The sequence below is a fragment of the Lissotriton vulgaris genome, chromosome 6 (assembly GCF_964263255.1).
Source record: "Lissotriton vulgaris chromosome 6, aLisVul1.2, whole genome shotgun sequence".
NCBI lineage: Eukaryota > Metazoa > Chordata > Amphibia > Caudata > Salamandridae > Lissotriton > Lissotriton vulgaris.
Window position 1 is genome coordinate 932,672,489 of NC_141694.1, and position 23,034 is coordinate 932,695,522.

Below are 23,034 nucleotides of genomic sequence, written 5' to 3' on the forward strand. Positions count from 1 at the left end.
AAGCATGATGGTCCATAGAAAAGATACTGGAATTAAATATCTCTTTCTTAATCGGAAACAATAAGTAACTTATTTATTCATTTTTTATAGCACCAAGTGCTGGACTTCCTAGCTTGCAATCTCTGAAAGTGGGGACGAAGCCACTAAAAAATAGTTAGTGAGTAATAGGCATTGGCAATGTGCATCAATGTTATGTCATCTAAAGATGGCAGTTACAACCTTATAGGGCCCTCCATTACAGTCATAGGTTAGGAAAAAACTGTTTTTATCGGAGATCTGAAGAGGCCGCCTGACTATTTGAGCACTAACAAAAAATAAGTGGAAAGGATGTGGCCTAACGGCTAGGGTTGTCGACCACAAATCTGGGGTAACTGGTTTGAGTTTTGTCAACGACGCTCCACATCCTGTGATTCTGGGCAAATCACTTAATCTCCCCGTGCCTAACATGTGTCCTTTTGTAATGCAACTAGTGCTCATGTAAAGCGCACTGATACCGAATACCTTCGGGTCAAGTTAGCATGTATATAAAACTCCCAAAAAATGTGTTATTATCCCAAGTAGAAACGTGAAAATTATATTTAAGTTGGCTAAAAACCATTGACAAAGCAGATGGGTCACAAAGGTAAGACTGATTGGCTTTGCCAATGCTTGTTTTATCTTAGAGCTCAACCGGCGGGGGAAACATGTCCGGAGAAGGCACACAGGTTGTAATTCTTTTATTTCTTTTTAATAAATGGAGATAAAAGGTAAAGACGTTGCTTTTAATCTGAAGAAACTGCTCCCAATTACTCATTGCTCTATTTAGGTCTGCTACAGCATACATTAATATCCAATAAATACACTTTCTGTTAATATTTTATTCTTTTTCTCTGCTTTCTTTAGGTACTTGCTGAAACTTGCAGAACTGTTTGAAAAACTGAGGGTAAGATGGATACTAATATTTAATTGTATCTATATACAGGTTTGCTCCATATTATATCATTGTCCTTTCCTCCTTCATAGAAAGTAGAGGGTCGAGTTGCATCGGATGAAGACTTGAAGTTGACTGAGCTGTTGCGCTACTACATGCTCAATATTGAAGCAGCAAAGGTGAGAGTCTGTTTTGGCAATCAATTAGAAGGGAAATCATGTGATGCCCTCGTGAAATGAGAATGCATCTGTATGATTGATGTCGCCGAGGTTTGAAAGCGTGTTCGTTTCAGATTAGCCACAAGACCATGATGCCAAGTGTGCCTTAAGGGGTGAAATAGATGCTACACTTGGTAGATACTCCGACATGCAGTATTTATTGGGTATGGTAAATATCTCCAGTTCGGAGTTTTCCTCGCACAGATATGTAGCACATGCAAAATTTGGTGTTTTCCATGTTTCAGAATGTACATCGTGTTGTCACCAAGTACATTTTGATAGGTTTGTCCTGGTGAAATTTACCAGGAGAAAATGTAAATGGTGCAATTATAACCAGAGAGCTCACAGTTCATTCAGATCAGAGAATAGACCCGCTGTGAATTGGGGCCGAAGAGGAGCATGGCAATTTTGATAGTTTCAAGTAGATTTTTTTTGTTTGGTACTATACTGCTTTGGCAAAACAAACATTGCAGTCTTAAAATGTTTTATTTTAATATGAGACGAAAATCAGTTGTAAACGCTTGCATTTTACATATTTCCAGCCAGACAACAGATCTGGTTATTCTTTCACTCCCCACTGTTTTCACATGACGGCTACTTATTAAACGCCTCATATTGTCTATTATATTTAGACAAATAATCAACATTTAAAACATGGAAAACAGCATATTTTAAGATAGAAAATCATCAAACAACTCCACATCAATTAAAATATTATGAAAAAATGTAAATTCTTCTTTATCCACAAGTAGCGGCAGCTAGTGAATATTTATCTATAGTGACTCTGAAAGGAAGTTCTTATGCAATCCTCTGAGGTTTCTCTTGATAGTTAAGCAGCAGTTACTCTATACTATTCATATCCTAGTGATGTTAGGCATATACTACATACAGTGTTTTCATGGAATACCAACACGAGTCCTCTAGGTTCGTTCTGGCAAGTCGACCATAGATAGTATATAAAGTGCATTTTACAACTAAATAAACTCATTATTTACCGCCTTATCGTTCTTTAATCATTTTTTTAGTGATTCATTAAGAGGCTCCTTTCTTGTAAGAGAACTGTGCAAGCTTTTATTAAATGCATCTGGGTAGCAGGACATAGATTACAAAATTGGTCAATTTCAAGGCTTTCAGCAATCTTGCGTGTCTAACTTTTGTTTAATTTCCATTTTATGAATAGAGGGATTTGTCCCAGTTTCAGCTTTAATGTCAATCTCCTGATTATTCTATCCTTAAAATATTTTAGGTCCGACTGTAATTTTCAATTTGGCTCTAAATTCTACATATGATCAAGATTCATTATTTTTCCTTGGTCCAACTGATCTACGTTATGTGCCTATATTTTCACCAGATTTTTTATCGTCTTGTTCATAGCTGGTTGTTTGATTTCTGCATTTCTATGTCTTGACTCTAGAAGGCGCACATGCGCGGTCTCGAACCGAGACATGCTGTATCTACTTCTGGCTTAAAGCTCCGCCCATATGCTTTCCATTAGCCGGCACCATCATCACTCCATTTTTAGGTCTCCCCATCTGTCAATGGCAGGCATGCGTCCTGCCTCTTCCGGTGTTGGGAAATGCCTCCCTGAGCGCATTTCCCAATTAAATTTTGAGCCTATACAGAGGCCATTTTCCTTAATTTCAGTACTACTTTTTAAATGAGTGGCGTTGCTGTCACTTAGTTCTGGGTGCTTTCCCTGTGCAGACCGCTAAAATCGCATTTTGGGGATTGCTGTAAAACTATTGCATGGAACGCGCATTGCGGAGCCCATATTTGGCACACCACACCAGGCATGTGTCCTTTACACAGAGCTGCTCGCTCTCCTTTCCTTTCTCTAGCCAGCTCCCCTGCAGCTGCCTCCTCCTCCCTCCTGCCTGATGGGCTATGGGCTTGTTCCTCACCTACCACCCACATGGCGCTTCTGATCCCCTTCAAACAATGATAAAAAACTTAAAATGAAGAGCTCCTACCTAGACCAGTCTTCAAGCAAGTTTTCTTGCTTTATTTGGACTAATCCAATTTGAAGATGGTTTATAGAAATTAAGAAACGGACGCAGACTGCATTTCTAATTTAGGGTAAATATTATTGCGCTCAAATGCGAGCCTTTTCAGAATATTACCCCGTCAAATGCAACAGTCTTTTCAACTAATCGTTAATTTCCTCATTGCTGTTACCAAACGACTTCTTGCGGCTTAGACATAGAAAAAAGACTTATTTACAATCCCCTTGTGCTATTATTCTGTTAATTTAATGGGAATATGGAAGCCATTTTAAAGTAGGGACTATTTGTATTCAGTTCAACAAGAGCAACCACATGAAATATAACAGATGAGGAGTCAATATTTGCACAGCATAACTTAACTAACATTACGATGACCGAGGAACCACCACCACAGACAGGCTGTCTGTGGTGGTCCCTTGGCCGTCGTAACCGGGATCTCTGACCGCCATATTACAATGGCTTCTGGATGGGTGTCGGTCGGAAACATCGACCGCCGCGGTCCCAATAGGCAGTCTTTATCGGAACGCCTATCCGACCTCCCTGTAGTTCCAGAATGGCGGCAGTGTCTGACGGGCACCACCGCAGGGATTACTGCCCAGGGGGTCCGTAGCGGCACCCCTGGGCCAGAGACATAAGCCCTGGGGGGGGGGGGGTACCTACAGTGCCCCCTACATATCCCTACACCATGTGGTAGGCACCGCATGGTGGCTGCCATGTAGTTCAGGGATATGGGTGGGGTGTCTGTTTTGTCTTGCGGCAACTGCTGCAGAGCGCAGCACCCAAAGCAATACAAAACATGGGCAATGTGACCGCCACAATGGCGGTCATCCTCATTTTCCCTATGGGACCGCCACCTTGTATGCGGGCGGTCCCATTTATGATTGGATGGCGGACAGACCATCCTAATGACCCATAGTTTTACAAATTATGTTTCTATTAGTGTACATTTTGGTATCAAAATAGTATAGACAATTGAAGAGTCGGCTCTGTGTCACACCGCCTTTTTCTCAGCTCCTTTTTCAGTCTCCAGAGCTGTCCCTGTACAGAGGTCACTGTGCCCTCCCACCAGCAGTGGGCCGATGATAGGTTTGTTATTCTATTTAGCTTGAATGACTATGAAATTAGCTTGATTGGTCATTAGTCAAGGACTGTGTTAGTAACTGCCAATATATACATTCCTGTTATGTACATTAATGTTACACAGGAATTTCTGTAAAAAGGTAATGACGTAACCCCGTGCCCCTCAGAAACTGGGTATATGTAATATAGTCTACAATGTGTTCTGTTGGGTAATACAGTTGCTTAGTATAAATGGCTATTACTCAAAACGGGAATATAGTGAAATGACTTATTTCACGTGACAATGTTTAGTCAATCTATTTTGAACCAGAACGTTGCACTTTGTCACATAAGTCACTTCCTTTCTGTTTGTTTTGTGATGTATATTTGTAACAGCCGTATATAATAAGAGACCTATATAAATTAAAAAATATATATTTATATACAAAGTATGTTTTTCATGTGGTGTGGTTTGACTTACATTTTTGGTTCAAAATAGATTGACTAAACATTTTCATGTGAAATAAGTCCTTTCACAATATTCACGTTTTGATTGTCATTTATGTTAAGCAATTGTTTTACCTCATAGACTATTATTTTTGTAAACAAGCAGTTTTATTTCTAAAATGAAAACATGACCCGCATTTCATAAGTGAATGTATTGATTTGTCCTGAGCGCCAGTAGTGCAGTTACATTGTACAATATTTTATTTATACTCCCTTTTTGTATGTCACACTTGTCTATATGTGGTAGTAGGACACCGGTTGTGTCCCACTTGATATTGTATAGATAACTGACTACTTGAAAAAATGATATATTAAATCCTGTCCGGCTGGACAAAGAATATGGAAATCATTTGATCTATATTTATTTCTCTTCTGTATCCTTCGCTGCCTAGGGACCTCTGTTTTTAGAAATAAGGTCATCAGTTATATAGCCTATACCACTAAAGGTCTGTGGAGGATACTATCTAGGCTGCACTTTTGAACAGGCAGGAGCATTGCACTGGCATTCCTAAGGCATTATACATTTTCTATTTTTTTTTTTTTGGTATAGTATTCATAGTTTGTCTTTTGTCCATGAAGAACGTAAGATAAAAATCCAATGAATAGTGACCATTTAATAGCCTGGTAGTTTCTCCAATAAAACAACACTATGTGATACAGTTAAGAATTCAGTTAATTTGTAATCTTTAAATGTGATTTAACTTATTTGTCACCCAAATCCCCACCAAGGCCTCCGGAAACGTATTCTCTGTAACAGGATGTATGTCCCAGAGTCTTTTCTTCATATCCTCTCTGCCCTTAGTTGTGCAGAGTGCAATTGAGTTCTCATCCAAATTTTCAAAGCATCTGCAAGGAAAGTTGTGTTGTCCTTATAATGGAGCTTTCATGGCCACATAACCAGTGGTGCAGTTATCTGAAAGAGACCCGTTAGTGATAGATTCCTTACCTTAGAATATCCCCAGGCGTCAGACTGGATCCGGAAATTTTTGCGTAGCAGTACCCTTGCGCGTCGGTAGGCGTCCTCTGCGGCTCCGCGTCCGTCATCTGCATGGTGGGCGCCGTGATGACTTTGTCGGAGTACTTAGACGCCGCCTCCGCGTGCTGACGTCAGTTCTTCTTTTTTCCGCGCCAGCAGCGCAGATCTGGAAAAAGCAGTACTTTAGTCACTTTTTGACTAGTCTCTTTTTGATCCCTTTTGATCATCTTTTCTTGAGTCTTGCGACTCCGGACGGTGCCTAGGGATGCCTGGTTTCAAGCCGTGTGAGGATTGCGACCGTCTGATGTCAGTCACAGACCCTCACCGTCTGTGTCTCCACTGTCTCGGCGTCGACCACTACGACCAGGCCTGCCTCGGGAGTTCCCGGTCCCACAGGAGGTCGAGGTAAAGGTCGCAGGGTCGGAGCCATCACAGCTCGGAGAATCGGCATCACTCCTCCGGGTCGAAGTCGTCGTCAGGTAAGCATAAGAAGTCGAAGAGACTTCATCTCTCTTCTGACTCCCCCCAACGCCGGCGGGGGGTTTGTGTGACACTGCCCACGCGGCTCCGTCGGAGTTGCTGGCGTCGCAGCCTGCTCCACACCCTCCGGTCCCTGGGCAAGACGCGACGCGACGCCGGGGGAGATCGAGCGCTTCCTCATAGCCATGAGGAACCTCTCTTCCCCGACGGGTTCCACGGCGCCTTCGGGCCCAGCGGACCCGTCTGGGGCCCCTAGCGGGTCGGGGGCTTCGGCCCCGACGCAGTCGGGTGCTTTGGCCCGACGCCGGCGGCGCCTTCGGGCCCGGCGCCGCAGGGCCCCTCTGCATCCGCTTCGGGATCCGGGTCGTCGCCGGTTGACCTAACGACCTCACCGGCGCCGGTCCCTCATGTGTCACCTCTGGCGCCGTCCTCGGGCGGCGCCGTCCCCGATGCCTTCCTCGCTCCAGTTCCGGCGTCGGAACGGCACCGCTGGGCGCCGCTTTCGACGCCGCTTGGGGAGTTTAGCTTCTATGAACCGGCCTCATTGTTTGACAACCCTGACTATCAGGGGATGGGTGAAGAGGAGTATTGGGAGGGGTCTGAGGACCCTCTGACCCGAGAGTGTCAGTCTCAAGAGGACTGGACAGGTGGACGTGGGGATGCCCGTGGTCTGGACACATCACCAGACACTGGCTTTGTCTCACCTCCTACCGTGGCTACGGAGGAGGGGGCGACCTACAGTGTGGTGTTGATGAGGGCAGCCAAGGCCTTGGGCCTTGAGCTCCCCGTGGCGGCCGTGAGGACTACCCTCCTCACTGAGGTCCTTAAACCGCAGTCAAGCTCGGCCGAGCCTCTGCTGCCCTTTAATGAGGCCTTGACCGACGTTCTTTTGGGCACTTGGTCCAGGACCGCTACGGGTTCGCCCGTAAATAGGAACGTGGCCAGACGCCACCGCCCGGCCCCGGGTGACCCATGTTTCCTGTCCACCCACCCCACCCCCGAGAGCCTGGTCATCCAGGCATGAAATTCCCAGACCGCATTCCCGTCAGCTCCACCAGACAGGGAATCCAAGAGGTATGAGCAATACGGAAAAAAGGTATTCTTCTCCCTTAGTGTGGGACTGCGGTCTTCCAACACCGCATGCCTCTTGGGCCGCTACACCCACTCTCTGTGGGATACGGTCGCGGAATTGCTGCCAGAGTGTCAGTTGGAGGTACGGGCCAAACTCGGCCAAGCCCTTGTGGAAGGCCGGGAAGCCCTTGTGGAAGGCCGGGATGCAGCAAAATATTCTATCCGGTGTGGGCTGGATACCACGGACTCACTAGGTAGAGCGATTGCAACGACGGTCGCGATTTGTCGCCACACCTGGTTGAGGTCCCCCAACTTTTCGGCAGATGTCCAGAACACACTGATGGACATGCCGTTTGATGGCCGTCGACTTTGTGGCGACAAGGCAGACCATGCGCTTGAGCGCTTTAAGGACTCCAGGGCTACGGCCAAGTCCTTGGGCCTCTCTGCCCCGTGCCAGCTAACGGGTGCCTTTCGTGGCCAAGGAAGGGGCGCCCCCACACGTGCTGCCAGCCACGCACCGCAGACTAACATACAGCGCGGTGGCGGCCGTGGAAATCGCCGTGGAGGCGGTCGAGGACAACGGCGAGGCCAGTCCACACCCTCCCCCGCAGCATCCGCCTCAAAACCCTCCTAGTACATGCTTTTTGGCCCATGTGACGCCAGTGGGGGGCAGGGTTCGCCATCACCACTTACACTGGCACACTATCACGTCGGACAGGTGGGTGCTGCAAATCGTCCGAAGGGGCTACTCCCTCCCCAACGAGACTACCCCTCAAGCCATGCCACCGCAACACCACCGCGTATCGGGGGATCATTTGCAACTTTTGCAGGAGGAAGTTACGGCCCTCTTGGCCAAGGGGGCCATTGAGCGCGTTCCTGGGCCAGAAGTAGGATGTGGTTGCTACTCCCACTGCTTTCTGGTACCCAAGAAGGGCAAAGGGGGCCTACGCCGTATCTTGGACCTACGGAACGTCAACGGCTTCCTCCGGAAGGAGAAGTTCAAAATGCTGACTCTGGCACAGGTCTTAGCTGCCCTGGACCCAGGAGACTGGATGGTAGCGTTGGACTTGCAGGACGCTTATTTCCACATCCCTGTCCTGCCAGCCCACCGGCGTTACCTGCGGTTCACGGTAGGCCACGAGCACTTTCAGTTTACCGTGCTCCCCTTCGGCCTTACCAGCGCCCCACGGGTGTTCACGAAAGTGATGGCGGTGGTCGTAGATCATCTGCGCAGGTTAGGGGTTTCAGTCTTCCCCTACCTCGACGACTGGTTGTTGAAGGCGGGCTCACCCCAGACAGTCGTCAGCCACCTCCAGACGACGGCAGACCTCTTGCACCAGCTGGGGTTCTCCATCAATGTGCCGAAGTCACACCTGTGTCCCTCTCAGAAGCTCCTTTTCATCAGAGCGGTTCTCGACTCGGCGCAGTTTCGGGTTTACCCACCCGAACAGCGGGTTTGGGATATACAGGCTCTGATTCCAATCTTTCAGCCTTTATCCTGAGTTTCGGTCAGGTTGACGCTGCGGCTTCTGGGACTGATGGCTTCCTGCATCCTTCTGGTGCATCACGCCCGTTGGCGGATGCGGGCTCTGCAGTGGGACCTGAAGTTTCAGTGGGCCCAGCATCAGGGCAACCTGTCCGACCATGTCCTGATCTCGGAGGGCACTGCGAGACAGCTGCAGTGGTGGCTCACGGACCGCGATTGGGTCAGCGGCAGATCCCTCTCCCTTCCCCAACTGGAGCACGTAGTTGTGACGGACGCGTCCCTCTAGGGCTGGGGAGGCCACATGGGAGAGGCGGAGATCAGAGGCCTCTGGTCTCCGGCGGAGTCCCGGCTCCATATCAACCTTTTGGAGCTGCAGGCAATTCGTCTAGCACTGAAGACATTCCTCCCCTCTGTCCGGGGGAGTGTAGTGCAGTTGTTCACGGGCAACACCACCGCCATGTGGTACTGAAGCAAACAGGGCGGGGTGGGACGTGGACCGTCTGCCAGGAGGGTCTGCGCCTTTGGCAGTGGCTGGAACATCGGGGTGTGACCCTGGTGGTTCAACACCTGGCAGGTTCTCTGAACGCCAGGGTGGACGAACTCAGCCGCCGGTGCATGATGGATCACGAATGGCGTCGGAACTCTGACATGGCGCAAGGCCTCTTTCAGCATTGGGGAAAGCCTTGGTTAGATCTATTCGCCACCGAAGAGAACGTGCAATGTCATCAGTTCTGCGCGTTGGAATTTCCAAGGGGGCACTCGCTCGGAGACGCTTTTCGCCGCAAGTGGAGTTGCGGTCTGTTATACGCCTTTCCGCCTATACCACTTCTGCCCAGAGTGCTGAAGAAGATCAAGCGCGACCGGGCACAAGTCATCCTTGTGGCTCCGGACTGGGCACGAAGATACTGGTATCCCGAGCTACTCAGTATGTCAGTCGATCCCCCGGTTCGTCTGCCTCTTCAGGAGGACCTTCTGTTGCAGCAGCAGGGGACGGTCCTCCATCCGAACCTGTCCAGTCTCCACCTCCATGCTTGGAGATTGAGCGGCAACAGTTGAGGCCATTTGACTTGCCTCCTGAAGTCTGTAACATCATTCTGGCAGCCAGGCGTCCCTCCACAAAGTCGGTATACGCCTGCAGGTGGAACAGATTTGTGGCATGGTGCACAGCAAAGGCTGTGGATCCTCTCTCTGCCCCTCTTTCTGAGGTTCTTCTCTTCCTCCTTTCTCTTGCCCAGCAGGGCTCTGCTCTGGGCACTATCAAGGGCTACCTTTCTGCCCTTTCAGCCTTTCTGAGGCTGCCTGATCAACCTTCTTTGTTGTTAGTCGATTCCTGAAAGGCATCACACACACGTTTCCACCTGTTCCCTTCGTGATGCCTCAGTGAGACTTGAACCTGGTTCTTACTTTTCTGATGTGCGCTTCCTTTGAGCCACTTCACAACTGTCCTATCCGCCTTCTTACTCTGAAGACTGCTTTTCTGATTGCCATTACCTCTGCCAGGAGAGTGAGTGAGCTCCAGGCTCTATCCTCTAAACCTCCTTTCCTTTCGGTCCATCCGGACAAGGTTCATCGGGCAGTCCATCACCTTGCGCACCTTCTTTCCGCCTCTGCATCCCTCGAAAGAGGAAGAGAGGCTCCACCGTCTGGACCCAAAACGTGCGCTCTCTTACTATCTGGATCGCACATGCCAGTTCCGGGTGCATGACCAACTCTTTGTTGGTTACGTGGGCGCTAAGAAGGGGAAGGCGGTGCACAAGCAGACCATCTCGCGGTGGATCATCTTGTGTATCCAGGCTTGTTACTCCTTGGCTAAGAAGGAACCCCTTGTTGGGCTGAGGGCTCATTCCACTCGAGCCACGGCGACTACTACTGCTTTGGGCCGAGGAGTGCCCTTGCAGGACATTTGCCAGGCAGCTATGTGGGCCTCGCTGCACATGTTTGCAAGACACTATTGCCTGGACAGCCAAGTCCGGAGGGATGGCTTCTTTGGCCGTTCCGTCCTCCAGGACTTTCTGGTGTAATTATTGGTTTGCAGACCCACCACCGGGGTTGGTATTGCTGGGGTATCTATTCTAAGGTAAGGAATCTATCACTAATGTGTCTCTTTCAGATGCACAAGTTACTACTTGTGTATTGATATATCTGTAAGAGATATTAGTTAGTGATAGATTCCTTACCGACCCACCCATCCTCCCCGTTCTGCGAACCGATATCTAGGGTTAAGGTCACCCCCTTTCAGGGCCCTAGTTTCAATGGCTCCAGTGTTGGTTTTTAGCATAGCTCTGCGTTTCTGGCGCGGAAAACTGATGTCAGCACGCGGAGGCGGCATCTAAGTACTCCGACGACGTCATCACGGTGCCCACGACGCCGACGACGGACGCGGAGCCGCAGACGACGCCTACCGACACGCAAGGGTACTGCTACGCAAAAATTTCCAAATCCAGTCTGACGCCTGGGGATATTGTACGGTAAGGAATTTATCACTAACTAATGTCTCTTAAAGATATATCGTTACACAAGTAGTAACTTGTGCACCATGTCTTTTAAAGCCAAAAGGTTAGTTATTTCCTCTTGCGATGCTTTATATTGGGATCATAGCAGGAGACAGTGGCTGGGGTTGTAGTAATTAAAGGGTTATTTACCTAAATATCTGCTTCCACATCTTTGTTTATCATTAGCTTGTGTATGTTATACAATTGTTGAAAGTTCCAGTCCCCGTTGTTGATTGGTGGCAGTTGATGGGTTAGAAGAAATTGGAAGGTGAGTAGTTTGTTCTGCTGGAGTTAGCTTCAATTACATTCGGACTCAATTCAACGTTTGTGCCAGTGCTTCAGGTAACATTTGAAATTCCAACCTCTGCTCTTTCATCTAGCCAAGTTCTCAGCAAGGGATAAAGCCTTCCATCTTTCTATAGCAAAACAATTCTACCACATGTGTCAGTTTCTGGCTGTGCATGAACTGCACCAAGTGGATATCTTGCTTTGATGTATTGGTATAGTTTCAACTTCAGCAGTGTGAAAGTTCTATTTTGCTTTCCGCTTGTGAGACTTACAGACCTCCAGTTTTAGTGTTTTCAATTTTGAAGGGCTCTTCCATTTTCTGTTCATCATATACCTTGTTCTTGAGATGATCATAGCATGTCTTCTGTTTAACAGTATCTTGCTTAGCATTCATCTCTCTTGTGTCGATCTGTATGCCAAACCATGAGGTACTATTGAAGACCCTAGTTTGGAGGATCCTTTGTTAATCTGGATGACTGATTTGCTGACTCCTATTTTAGTGATGTTTGGCCTCAAGATCCATGCATCGCTGCCACACATCTAAATGCGACAATATTTTACATACAGAACTTTGTCGACGTGGGGAGGGAGAATATTACCATTCATCCTGAAAAACTGTATAACTGCATTTATCCAGTATTATGGGTATCTTTCATAGATTCACATGCCTGAATCATTCCCCGTCGTCGGGGTAGGAGTCCCCGGTAAATAACAATAGTAATGTCACATAGACATATACTTAGTACTAGGCCAGAGGCCTCACATTAGTAGCCTATCTAGGTCCTTATGTAAAAAGGACCAAACTTTGGCCAGGAGCCAATCAGCTACCATCACCCTTCTCACCTTCCTGGAAGGAGCCCTAGTCCCTCAGATTTTCTACCGCACGTCGTGCAAAGGAGTCTCCACTGAGCTCTGCTCAGGTTTTTTCCTATATCTTTGGATTTTTGCCTACTAACTCTTCAGGTTCAGTTGGAAAAGGAGTATTGATATTTAATATGTCTACTACTCCTAAAAGAGGACTTTTTAGACCATGTACCTCATGTAGTAAAATGAGGTTACATATAGAGGACAAGCATGAAGACTGCTTGTACTGCCTCTATCCTCAGCATTCTGCCAAGGAATGTAAGATTTGTCGCACTCTCCCGGTCAAGACATTGAAAGACAGGGAAGGGCGACTGCTTCTGTGGCTCCAGAGACTGAAGGACAAAGACCAAGTCTCCTCAGGTGAGAGCGAGTGTTCCTTCAGAAGTTTCCACTCCTCTCCTAAAAGGCCTCGACAGACATCCCCAGGTCAGTCTGCTGTGCCTCCTCACAAGAAGCCAAAGTCCATGGAGGGTCATCCTAAGGTCAAGCCTTCTCTTCAGATGACAGCCTTCAAGAAGCCGGCTGTGGTATCTTCTGGCCTGCCTGTGACGATGTCGACAGTATCCATTTCGACATCCACGGCGTCTACTTTCTCCATGGCGTCAACTGCTACAACATCGTCGACGATGGGTAGGTCAATACCTTCTGTTATTCCTCTCACAAAACTGTCGACGACGCTCCCGTCGACGTCTGCTTCATCGTCGACGAAGGCAAAGCTTCCAGCGTCGACGAAAATCCCATCGTCGACGTCGAGTTCATCGTCGACGAAGACTTCATCGTCGTCGAAGACACCGGCGACGTCGACACCTTCGTCTACAAACCCGTCGACGTCGAGACCGTCGACGAAGACTACATCGTCGACGAGGACACCGTTGACGTCGACACCGTCGACGAGGACACCGTCTAAGTCGACACCATCGTCGACGAGCCCGTGGACGACGACACCGTCGACGAAGCCATCGTCGTCGACTTCTACAGTGTCGACGCCGCCGTCGACGAGGACATTGTCGTCGACGTCGACGAGGACATCATCGACGTAGATGCAGTCGACGATGAAAATGCATGATAAAATGTCAAAAATCGTAGACGCTCCACAGTCGGACACCATGTCAAAGAATCTACAATCGAAGGGCTCTCCATCAGTGAAGTATTCCTATACCCATTTTAAAATGTCATCATGCATGGTGACACCAGAGATGACCTCACCTAGCAAGGTCCAGCAACTGCTGCCAACGCAGTTTCTAGAAGCAGAAGATCCTGACGTAGAGAATATGTTTCCCATAGCATCCAGTCCCTCTCATCTTAACATCAAGGTTCATGAGAGTTCAGACTGTGAAGATCTTGCAGAGATTACAATTCAAGAAGAAGTTCGACAGCATGCCACTGTTCAGCCTATGGTATGCCTTCCAGCGTCAATTGTCTCTGACCTACAGTTTCTAATTTCAGACTATAAGCAAAGATTTCCATCTTCTGCTCCTGCTTCAGGAGTGCCAGCACAGCAGGAAGCTCCAACTCCTCAACATCGCCAGCGACCACCTCCGCTGGTTGTGCATCAGGAGCAAGAGAAGTTACCTCCTCAAATTTCTTCGGATGAGGATGAATATGAGGAAGAAATGAGACATGATGAGGTCCAAGATGAGGAAGGTGAAATACATGATGAGGATTCTGATAACGCCAACCTGGATCCGGCATCCCCAGAACAAGTACAGGATGATTCACCCCCTGAAGATTTAGGGGGATTCCATAATATAGTAGGGAGAGCGGCTGCAAGGTTCAACATCCAAATAGCTTCGGAAACGCAGGACTGTTTCCTCCATGATTTTAAGGAATCCTTCAAAAGATCTGTTCGATCCATCCTAGTAATCGATTATATATGGGAGCAAGGACTTAAAATTATGAAAAATCCTTCCTCTCTCATTCCAGTGCCGGCTAGACTTGAAAGGAAGTACAAACCCCAGACACTGCACCCGCATGTTTAACTGGCCAGACTAAACCGGACTCGGTTATATCACAGGCCGCTCAGCAGAAGTCTACCAACCCGTCAGCGGCAATAACCGCGCCTCCTGATAAAGAGGGGAGAAAACTTGATGCCATTGGCAAAAGATTTTCATCCATGTCCGCCCTATCAGTCAGGGCTGCAAATTCTCTGGCATTACTAGGTCGCTACAATCTACAGATATGGGCAGATATAGCCCCATATCTAGGGGCAATCCCAGAAGACCAGAAAGAAGAAGTTAAGAAAATTTTACTGGAGGGCGAACGCTCTGCCTCAGAAATGATCGATGTGGCCTTGGATATCGCTTCCACAGGATTTCGTCATCTGGCAGGAGCAGCGGTTTTGAGACGCCAGGGCTGGCTTAAAGCCACAGCATTCCGGCCTGATGTGCAAGCTAAAGTTCTAGACATGCCATTTGATGGAGAACTGCTCTTCGGTGAACATATCGATGACATGCTGCAAGGTATTAAGAAGGATACCGACACGGCGAAAGCCCTAGGCACCCTGCAATACAAAACTAATTCCTTTCGAGGATCCAGAGGTAGAGGGCAACAGAATCGAGGCAGCTATCAAGGTTACAAGTCCGCTTATAACTCTTCTCAGCAGTACAAGCCTCAATATCAGCAGAGGCAGCAACAAGGACGATCTTCATACAACAGGTCGTCCTTTCGAGGGAAAGGTGGAAAGAAAGATAATTACAGACGCCAATGACTGCTTTCTCCAGCAAGCCTCCACCTCTTCTCCACAATTCGTAGTTGGAGGAAAAATTACCAACTTCCTTCACAATTGGAAGCAAATTACAACAGATCGTTGGGTGTTGCAGTTAGTTCGCTTCGGACACACTTTGGAGTTTGTGGAGCATCCTCCTCCGAACCCACCATGTCCTATGCAGCACAAGAATCTAAACCTACTTCAACAGGAGCTCTCTCTAATGCTCCAGAAAAGAGCAGTGGAAAGAGTTCCTCGAGGTCAGAAGGGGAGAGGATTCTATTCCCGATTCTTCCTGATCAGAAAAAAGGAGAAGAAGCAGTGGAGACCAATACTGGATCTGAGAAACCTAAACATATACCTCAAGAAGCAGTCCTTCCGTATGGTTACCCTCCAGGAGGTATTACACCTACTCAATCCAAAAGACTATATGGTATCCTTAGGCCTCCAGGATGCCTATTTTCATATCCTCATTCACAAGAGTCATCGACAATTTCTGAGGTTTGTAGTGGCAGGCAGACTCTACCAGTTCAGAGTTTTACCATTCGGCCTGAATTCAGCTCCACGCATCTTCACGAAGTGTCTGTCTCCGGTAGCGGCATACCTTCGCCAGCATCATCACCAAGTCTTTCCCTACCTAGACGACTGGCTCATCAAAGCTCCGACTCCGACAGGCGTAGCCAAGTCCTCTTCGGCCTGCCTTCATCTCTTCGAAAATCTGGGCCTAACACTCAACCAGGAAAAGTCAACTCTCCAACCGTCACAACGTCTCAATTTCCTGGGAGCAACGTTGGATACACAACAAGAGAAAGCCTTCCCTTCCAGAGAACGTCAGGTCAAGCTGAAGACCCTGGCCGTCCACATTCAGACCAAAAAGAGAGTCAAAGTTCGACTATTCAAGTCGTTGTTAGGAATGATGTCTTCCAACATTTTTCTCATTCCTCACTGTCGCCTACACGTGCGGCCTCTACAGGAAGCCTTAACAAATCAGTGGATCCAAAGTACAGGGTCTTTCGACGACTGGATCAAGATCACTCGGGTCATGAAGAAAGCTCTGAGATGGTGGCTTCTAGGCGACAACTTAAACAAGGGTCTCCCTTTTCTTCTCCCAGTCTCTCCTCATGTGATAACCACAGACGCTTCACTGGAAGGATGGGGGGCGTTCCTGCAGGAACTGCAAGTGCACGGTCAATGGTCAGTGGCAGAAAAACAACTCCACATCAATCTGCTAGAGTTAAGAGCAGTGCGCTTGGCACTTCGAGCATTTCTGCCCCGAATCCGGAACTCCCCAGTGCTTGTGAGGACGGACAACACCACTACAATGCACTACCTGAACAAACAGGGGGGTACTCGATCCAGGACGTTGTCTCGAGAATCTCAGCAAATTTGGATCTGGCTGCTACAACACGACATTTCTCTGCGGGCAGAGTATGTCCCAGGAGTAGACAACACCCTGGCGGACTCGCTAAGCAGGCAGCGTTCACTTTGTCACGAGTGGGAGCTCGACCAGCAGACGCTCGACTCGGTTTTCTCCCGTTGGGGCAAACCTCACCTGGATCTCTTTGCGACGGAAGTGAACGCGAAATGCCAACATTACGCAAGCTGGCTTCCCCAGAAAAGGTCCCTAGGGAATGCCTTTTCGATGACATGGTGCAACGTCTTTGCTTACGCTTTTCCACCGTTTCCCCTGATCCCCAGGGTTCTCCGGAAACTGAAAGCAGAGAGTTGTACCATGATCCTGATAGCCCCAGCGTGGCCGCGCCAACACTGGTATACAGAACTACACCTTCTATCGCTGGAACCTCCAATTCTATTCAGGACATGCCCACATCTCCTCACAATGAACCAGGGACAAGTCCAGCATCCGGATCCAACATCTCTAAAATTATCGGCTTGGCTCCTGAGTTCAGAGAGTTCCAGGATTTAGATATTCCACAGGAATGCAGGGTCGTCTTAGCCCGGGCTCGGGCTGAAAGTACTAATAAGACGTATTCCCTCAAGTGGAAAAGGTTCTGTTGGTGGTGTAGAGCTCAGAATTTGCATCCGTTCACTTCTACTCCAGCACAAATTCTGCCCTACTTGCTCCACTTAGCCAATTCAGGACTGGCACACGCTTCAATAAAGGTCCACCTGGCGGTCATATCCAGGTTCAGACGATCTTCGTGTGGAGCTTCACTATGGACCAACAGACTAATCAAACAGTTTCTGAAGGGATTATTCAGATCTTTCCCTCCAGTTAGAGCACCTCCACCTACATGGCAACTAAATGTGGTACTAGCTCAACTAATGAAACACCCGTTTGAGCCAATCCACAGAGCAGATCTAAAATATTTGTCATGGAAAACAGCTCTATTGCTGGCGCTCACGTCAGCAAGGAGAGTGAGTGAACTGCAGGCTTTTTCTGTGCAAGACCCCTTCATCCAGTTCAAGAACGACAGGGTCATTCTACGGACTAACCCTAAGTTTATACCGAAGGTTCTGTCCTCTTTCCATCTCAACGAACCTATTGTCCTACGATCTTTCTTCCCGAATCCATCATCTGCGGCTGAAAGATCTCTCCACTCATTGGACCTCAAACGATGTCTCAAATTCTACCTTCACAGGACGGAGCAATTTAGAAAGTCCAACCAATTGTTTGTTGCATTTAGCAGGCCCAGAAAAGGCCTAGCTTTAACAAAACAGAGCATTTCCAGATGGATTTCAGCGGCCATCGCCTTCTGTCACCAACAGGCGGGCCATCCTCTGCCTTCAAAAGTTCGAGCACACTCCACTAGAGCGGTATCCACCTCCATGGCGTTCTTTGCTGGGGTATCCATTGTCGACATTTGCAGAGCGGCGACATGGAAGACACCACATACGTTCACCAAGCACTACTGCTTGGACTCTGAACTTATGAAGGATGCTGCAGTGGGGCAGGCTGTCCTACGTCATCTATTTCATTAGTGGTGAGCCTTCTTCCTAACATCCCACCTTCCAGGTAATTTATCGCACATTTCTTATCAGGTTGTGAGTATCATGTAAACTGTGTAACAACTTATGATAAGATTATTATGTCTTTACGAATGTATTATGCGAAATGTGCTCATTATTGCTTGCTATTCTGATTCAGGCATGTGAATCTATGAAAGATACCCATAATACTGGATAAGAAATGCGTTACTTACCTGTAACAGCAGTTATCCAGTATTGGTATCTTTCATAGATTCACATGCAACCCACCCGCCTCCCCTGGAAGGGCTCACCTTTCCCCTCTCAGTAGGTACTACTTAGCACTGTGCTTACGAAAATCTGAGGGACTAGGGCTCCTTCCAGGAAGGTAAGAAGGGTGATGGTAGCTGATTGGCTCCTGGCCAAAGTTTGGTCCTTTTTACATAAGGACCTAGATAGGCTACTAATGTGAGGCCTCTGGCCTAGTACTAAGTATATGTCTATGTGACATTACTATTGTTATTTACCGGGGACTCCTACCCCGACGACGGGGAATGATTCAGGCATGTGAATCTATGAAAGATACCAATACTGGATAACTGCTGTTACAGGTAAGTAACGCATTTCTTCCTCCTTCCTCTGCTTTCAGCAGCTGAGTTGTGCAATTTTCTATTTGAAGTGTTGACCTTCATTTGTTTCAGGTAGTAGTTCTTCAGCTTGATCTTCTATTGTTTTACTTTGAATCTGACCAAGAACCATTACTTCTGATTTTATAAATATGTTTATTAATTTGCTTGGCACTAGGTCACCACCACCTCAGCTGGGCTTGTAGATGCAAAGGGACATTTTTCATACCATGGACTTTTTTGGAGACAGAAATTACCTTCTTGTTGTAGACTTTGATGTATACATGAAAGAGGATGGAAGCCAGCATGCATCCTTGTTTAACTCCGCACACTTCTGGTTTAAAGTTGTTTGACACTTTTCCATTAATTTCTCGCCACTCCTGGCTATAGGTGCATAGTGTAGGTCAAAATGGTATTTAATTGCAGTGAGAACCAATGCATTTCTGCCATAGATTTTTTTTATTAACTTACTGGAAAGGGGAAGAAAAATAGATATAGGTTACAGAAAAGTTAATACTTGTTTTAATCCATACTGTTCTTGCATATATAATAAACAAAAAGATTTGGTAGGTTGCAGAGAGGCTCTCCAGGAAGTCAATGTGAACTGTAGACCTAACTGTTTCCTCTTTAATTTATGCTTTCAGTTTATTCAGGCTAATTCTTGTGAATGCCTTCCAGTTCACGTTGTTTAGGCTTATTGGCCTATATGATTGGATATCTGAGATTGCTATTTTTATGTGAGGACTGTTCTGCTCTTTTTACATCATTTAGGGAAATCAATATTTGTTACAAAGTTGACAAGTGTGTCTTTAAAATAGCAATCCACCATCTTCGCAGAACGAGGAAGACCTATGAGAGGACCTTATTTGGCCCTGGCTGCTTTCCCGATTGGAGCTATGGATTTGCTTGACCAATGTGAGACTTCATATAAAGGTCTTTTGCTCAAGCGTTCCTCTACCCTACTTTCTATTAATCATCTTTGAAGTGGGGGATACAACTTGTAAGCGGGAGTATGATCCTCAGTGAGTCCACGTGATTTGTGTACCTGCAATGCTTCAAAAACGTATTCCTCTTTTGTATATGGTTTCCTATTCCCCGGAAAACATGGTTTCAGAAGTTTTCAGAGTAGGTTTTTCCGTTGTGGCCATCTTGAGTTTCCTACCTCTCTGAATTTTATTTTCGTAGTTCCCTTAGTAAGAGAGGAAATAGGGCCATTGTTACCACTGTTTGCTATACTAATTTTCAGCGTGTTCCTTATGGTACCATTGTGCTGCATCTCACACTAGAGCACTTTTTTAGGTCTCGCCTACGCAGTGCGCATGCACTACAAAGGAGGCCTTTAGCCGTCATACAGCTCTTTTTACAAAGCACATACTCATGCTTGTGGCGGCATACCCCTTGCCGGAATGTGCAGCGGCGTGTCACAACCACGAGCATGTGCTTTGAAAAGAGCAGACTTCTCTCTCCAGCGTGCGGCGTCTCTCTCCCGCTACAGCGCGAGGCACGCACACTTGTTCATTGCCTAGTAGCACTTCATACAGTGCTCGTGGTTTCAGTTCACTTGCTCCGTCCTCTTCTTTTTTTTAATGCAGTTTTATACAGCGTGAACACTACCCTCAAAGTATTATTAAAGCAGTTTATATGAGCGCCAGTTACTTTGCACAAGACCATCTTCTTTTTTGTAGTGTAGTGTTGTTCCTAAATTCCCAATAGGCTCTGCGCATTGGAATATCATAAACGGCAGTTTAGACGTAGGACTGAGGTTGACTAGGTCTCTACTGAATATGTTACTTAATTATGAATGCCAGCTAGCTCAGAGGTCACTAGAAACGTTCTTGAATGAACAGGGAGGAGTTAACTTCCCTGATTAGACAAAGGATTAGCATCTGACAACCGCATAAACATGACAACTTTGCTTCCTCCAGAATAAGGAGTATATCTCCAGAGTCGTGTGAAAACAATAGATAACTATTTCACTCAGTCAATCATGCATACTTAGTTTCACCATAGTGCAGAGAAATAGAGAGTCGGGCCTTTTCAAGAAAAGGTGTTATTTATTGAGCAGTCTTCTTTCTCATGCAAGAGAAGTGAATTGCCACAATTGCAATACTTGTCATAAAGTAAAGTGCGTACAGTAAAAGGAGTATTATGAAATAATACTGTAAAAGCATTGATATGGTTTCTGAGCCATATGATACTTAAAAAGGATAAAATATATACAATTACATACAATGATAAAAGTTGACTAAACGTACTCAACTGGTGCTTCTAAATACGCCTACCCCAGTGTACCTAACCTAAGCCTAGTACGTGGGAAGGAGTAAGGGAGTCAGGTTAAGTTAGTTTTGCCAAGAATCTTAGTCAAGAATTCTCTACGGGTCTAATCAGCTCCGTACCTTGGTTTTAGAATGAAGGAGGTCTTGTATCTCGTTCTCAGGACTCGATCTCCCAGTAACCCGCAAGGGTGACTGGAAACACTGGAGCTGGATTTTCTCGGCAGGAGAAAAGACAGCGTCTTTCTCAATGCGTCAAATGGGAGGGACGGCTTCCTTCGGCACTCGCATCAGCTGGGCTTCGGGTAAGTAGATAGCCGCTCTGCTCCAAACCACCGTGTGTTTGCTTAAGGCAAATGCTGGTATATTTATACCAGGAAGGTGCCGTGTTTGACGTAAGGTTGGACATAAGACGTCAATAAGAACCGTCATTAGGAACTGGCAGTTCTTTCAGACTCGCAGGAGTTCTAGGACAAATCAAAACAAAAGTATGGTGAATTCCCAGGTTGCTGGAGGTTTGGTTTGTTTAAAGAACTCGTACTTTCTAGGAGTCCAAGGAAGTAGCCTTGCCGTATTTGGACTGCATTGGCTATTACTAAATATGGATATGATTCTTATGCCTTTATAAGGATATGATTTGTTATAACCACATAAGGGCATAAATCGAGGATATTTCATTAGGGTCCTAGATACGTTCACAACAGTAGAAGAAGGGAGATTAAGTAACTTGCTGAGTTGCCCAAGATCACAGGATGTTGCTCCAACGCCAAAAGAGTGACTGCCAGTTACTTTATGCAAAGGAGAAACAGGGAGAATAAGTGATTTGCTCAAGATCACAGACTGTCGTGCCGACGTCGAGACTTGAACCGGTTTTCTAGGTTTGTAGTCCCAGATCTGCGCGTGCAAGCTACAGCGCATTCTCTGGTACCATCTGTTGTCTGTGAGATAAGGCTTGCATCCTGGCAACATAAGAGCCCTGGTTTTAGAGCTCCACCTCGTGTGTGTGACTACATTGTGCAGGCTGTGAGGCTGTCACACCTTGTGGCTTCTGTTCTGTCCTTCCGTCTGCTGAAAGGCTAGCCTTGTTCAAGAATAGTATCACTGGTCGGCTCACGGATTTGTGGCCCGTGCTTCCATATCCCAAGTGATGCGACCCTCTTTTACTCCGCATTATCAAATGCTTTTTAGGTCGAGGACTCTGTCGCACTGCGTAAGCAGTGGGCTGAGCTCCAGAGATTTTATGTTTCTTGGTGTAGGGGGCTTGAACCCGCCCCTCTTCTCCAATTGGCTGGCCTTGTAAATGCTGGCCAGCCATTGGAGGAGAGGGGCGTCACTCCCTTTAAGCCCCGTCTTTTTCGGATTCGGGGGCGTGTTTTTTAGGTTCTTTCTATCTGTGACGTCATCCGTCACTCAAACCTAAAAACACGCCCCGATTCTGAAAATTTTGGGAGCTTTGCGGCAGCCATTTCTGCCTATCCGCGTCCGGCCTTGCACCACGGGATGACCAAGCCAGCTGGAAAAAAGAAGAGCATCGAGAGAGTCAGGCGAACATGGACGGAAGATAGAAATATACAGAGCTTCATGTAAATATGAACAGAAAAGAGGACAAGATAAAACAAAATAAGCCTTCCAATGGAAAAAAAGTACAAGAAGCAAGGGGGCGTGGTTAAGCTCGCCATGTTGGTGGACACGCGACTCCCTAGCGCTCTGCTTCTCATCCCCAGTAATCCGGACTTTATCCGCTTATTGAAAGAGCCCGGTGGCTGTGCCCGCTACTCTTGCGCACCCCGATGCAGGATGGACTTGAGTGAGGCACGCTCCAGATGCTGCTGTGATGATGATCTCCCTGCAGATGGCAGGGAGCATTGAAGTGGACCTGCGGCCGAGCAGCGAGTTGCACACGAATGTACTGGTGCCAGTGGAGCTTGGAGGGAAGGCGAGGCCGTCCTGGTGTTGGTGAGGTTCCATGACAATTGTAAGTGGTGTTTCCGACTCGCACGAATATGGTCGAGTCTGGTATCTATGAACCGCAAATGACGGGTTTAGTGGGTGTACGCGTTTTCGCTGTGCTAGCCTAAACCGTTTGTTTGTTTCGTGGGTTTCTTCATCTGAACCCACGGGTTCCATCTTAGATACGGCATCCATTTTG

General features: G+C 47.2%; 1 protein-coding gene across 1 annotated transcript in view; it reads left to right on the forward strand.

Annotated features, from left to right (window-relative positions):
* SNX5 (sorting nexin 5) overlaps positions 1–23,034 on the forward strand; it is a 458,311-nt gene that overhangs the window by 351,190 nt on the left and 84,087 nt on the right. The window contains exons 10-11 of the mRNA XM_086926920.1: positions 883–922; positions 1,003–1,089. Coding sequence (XP_086783046.1) covers positions 883–922; positions 1,003–1,089 — 127 coding nt within the window. The remainder of the gene's footprint in view (positions 1–882; positions 923–1,002; positions 1,090–23,034) is intronic.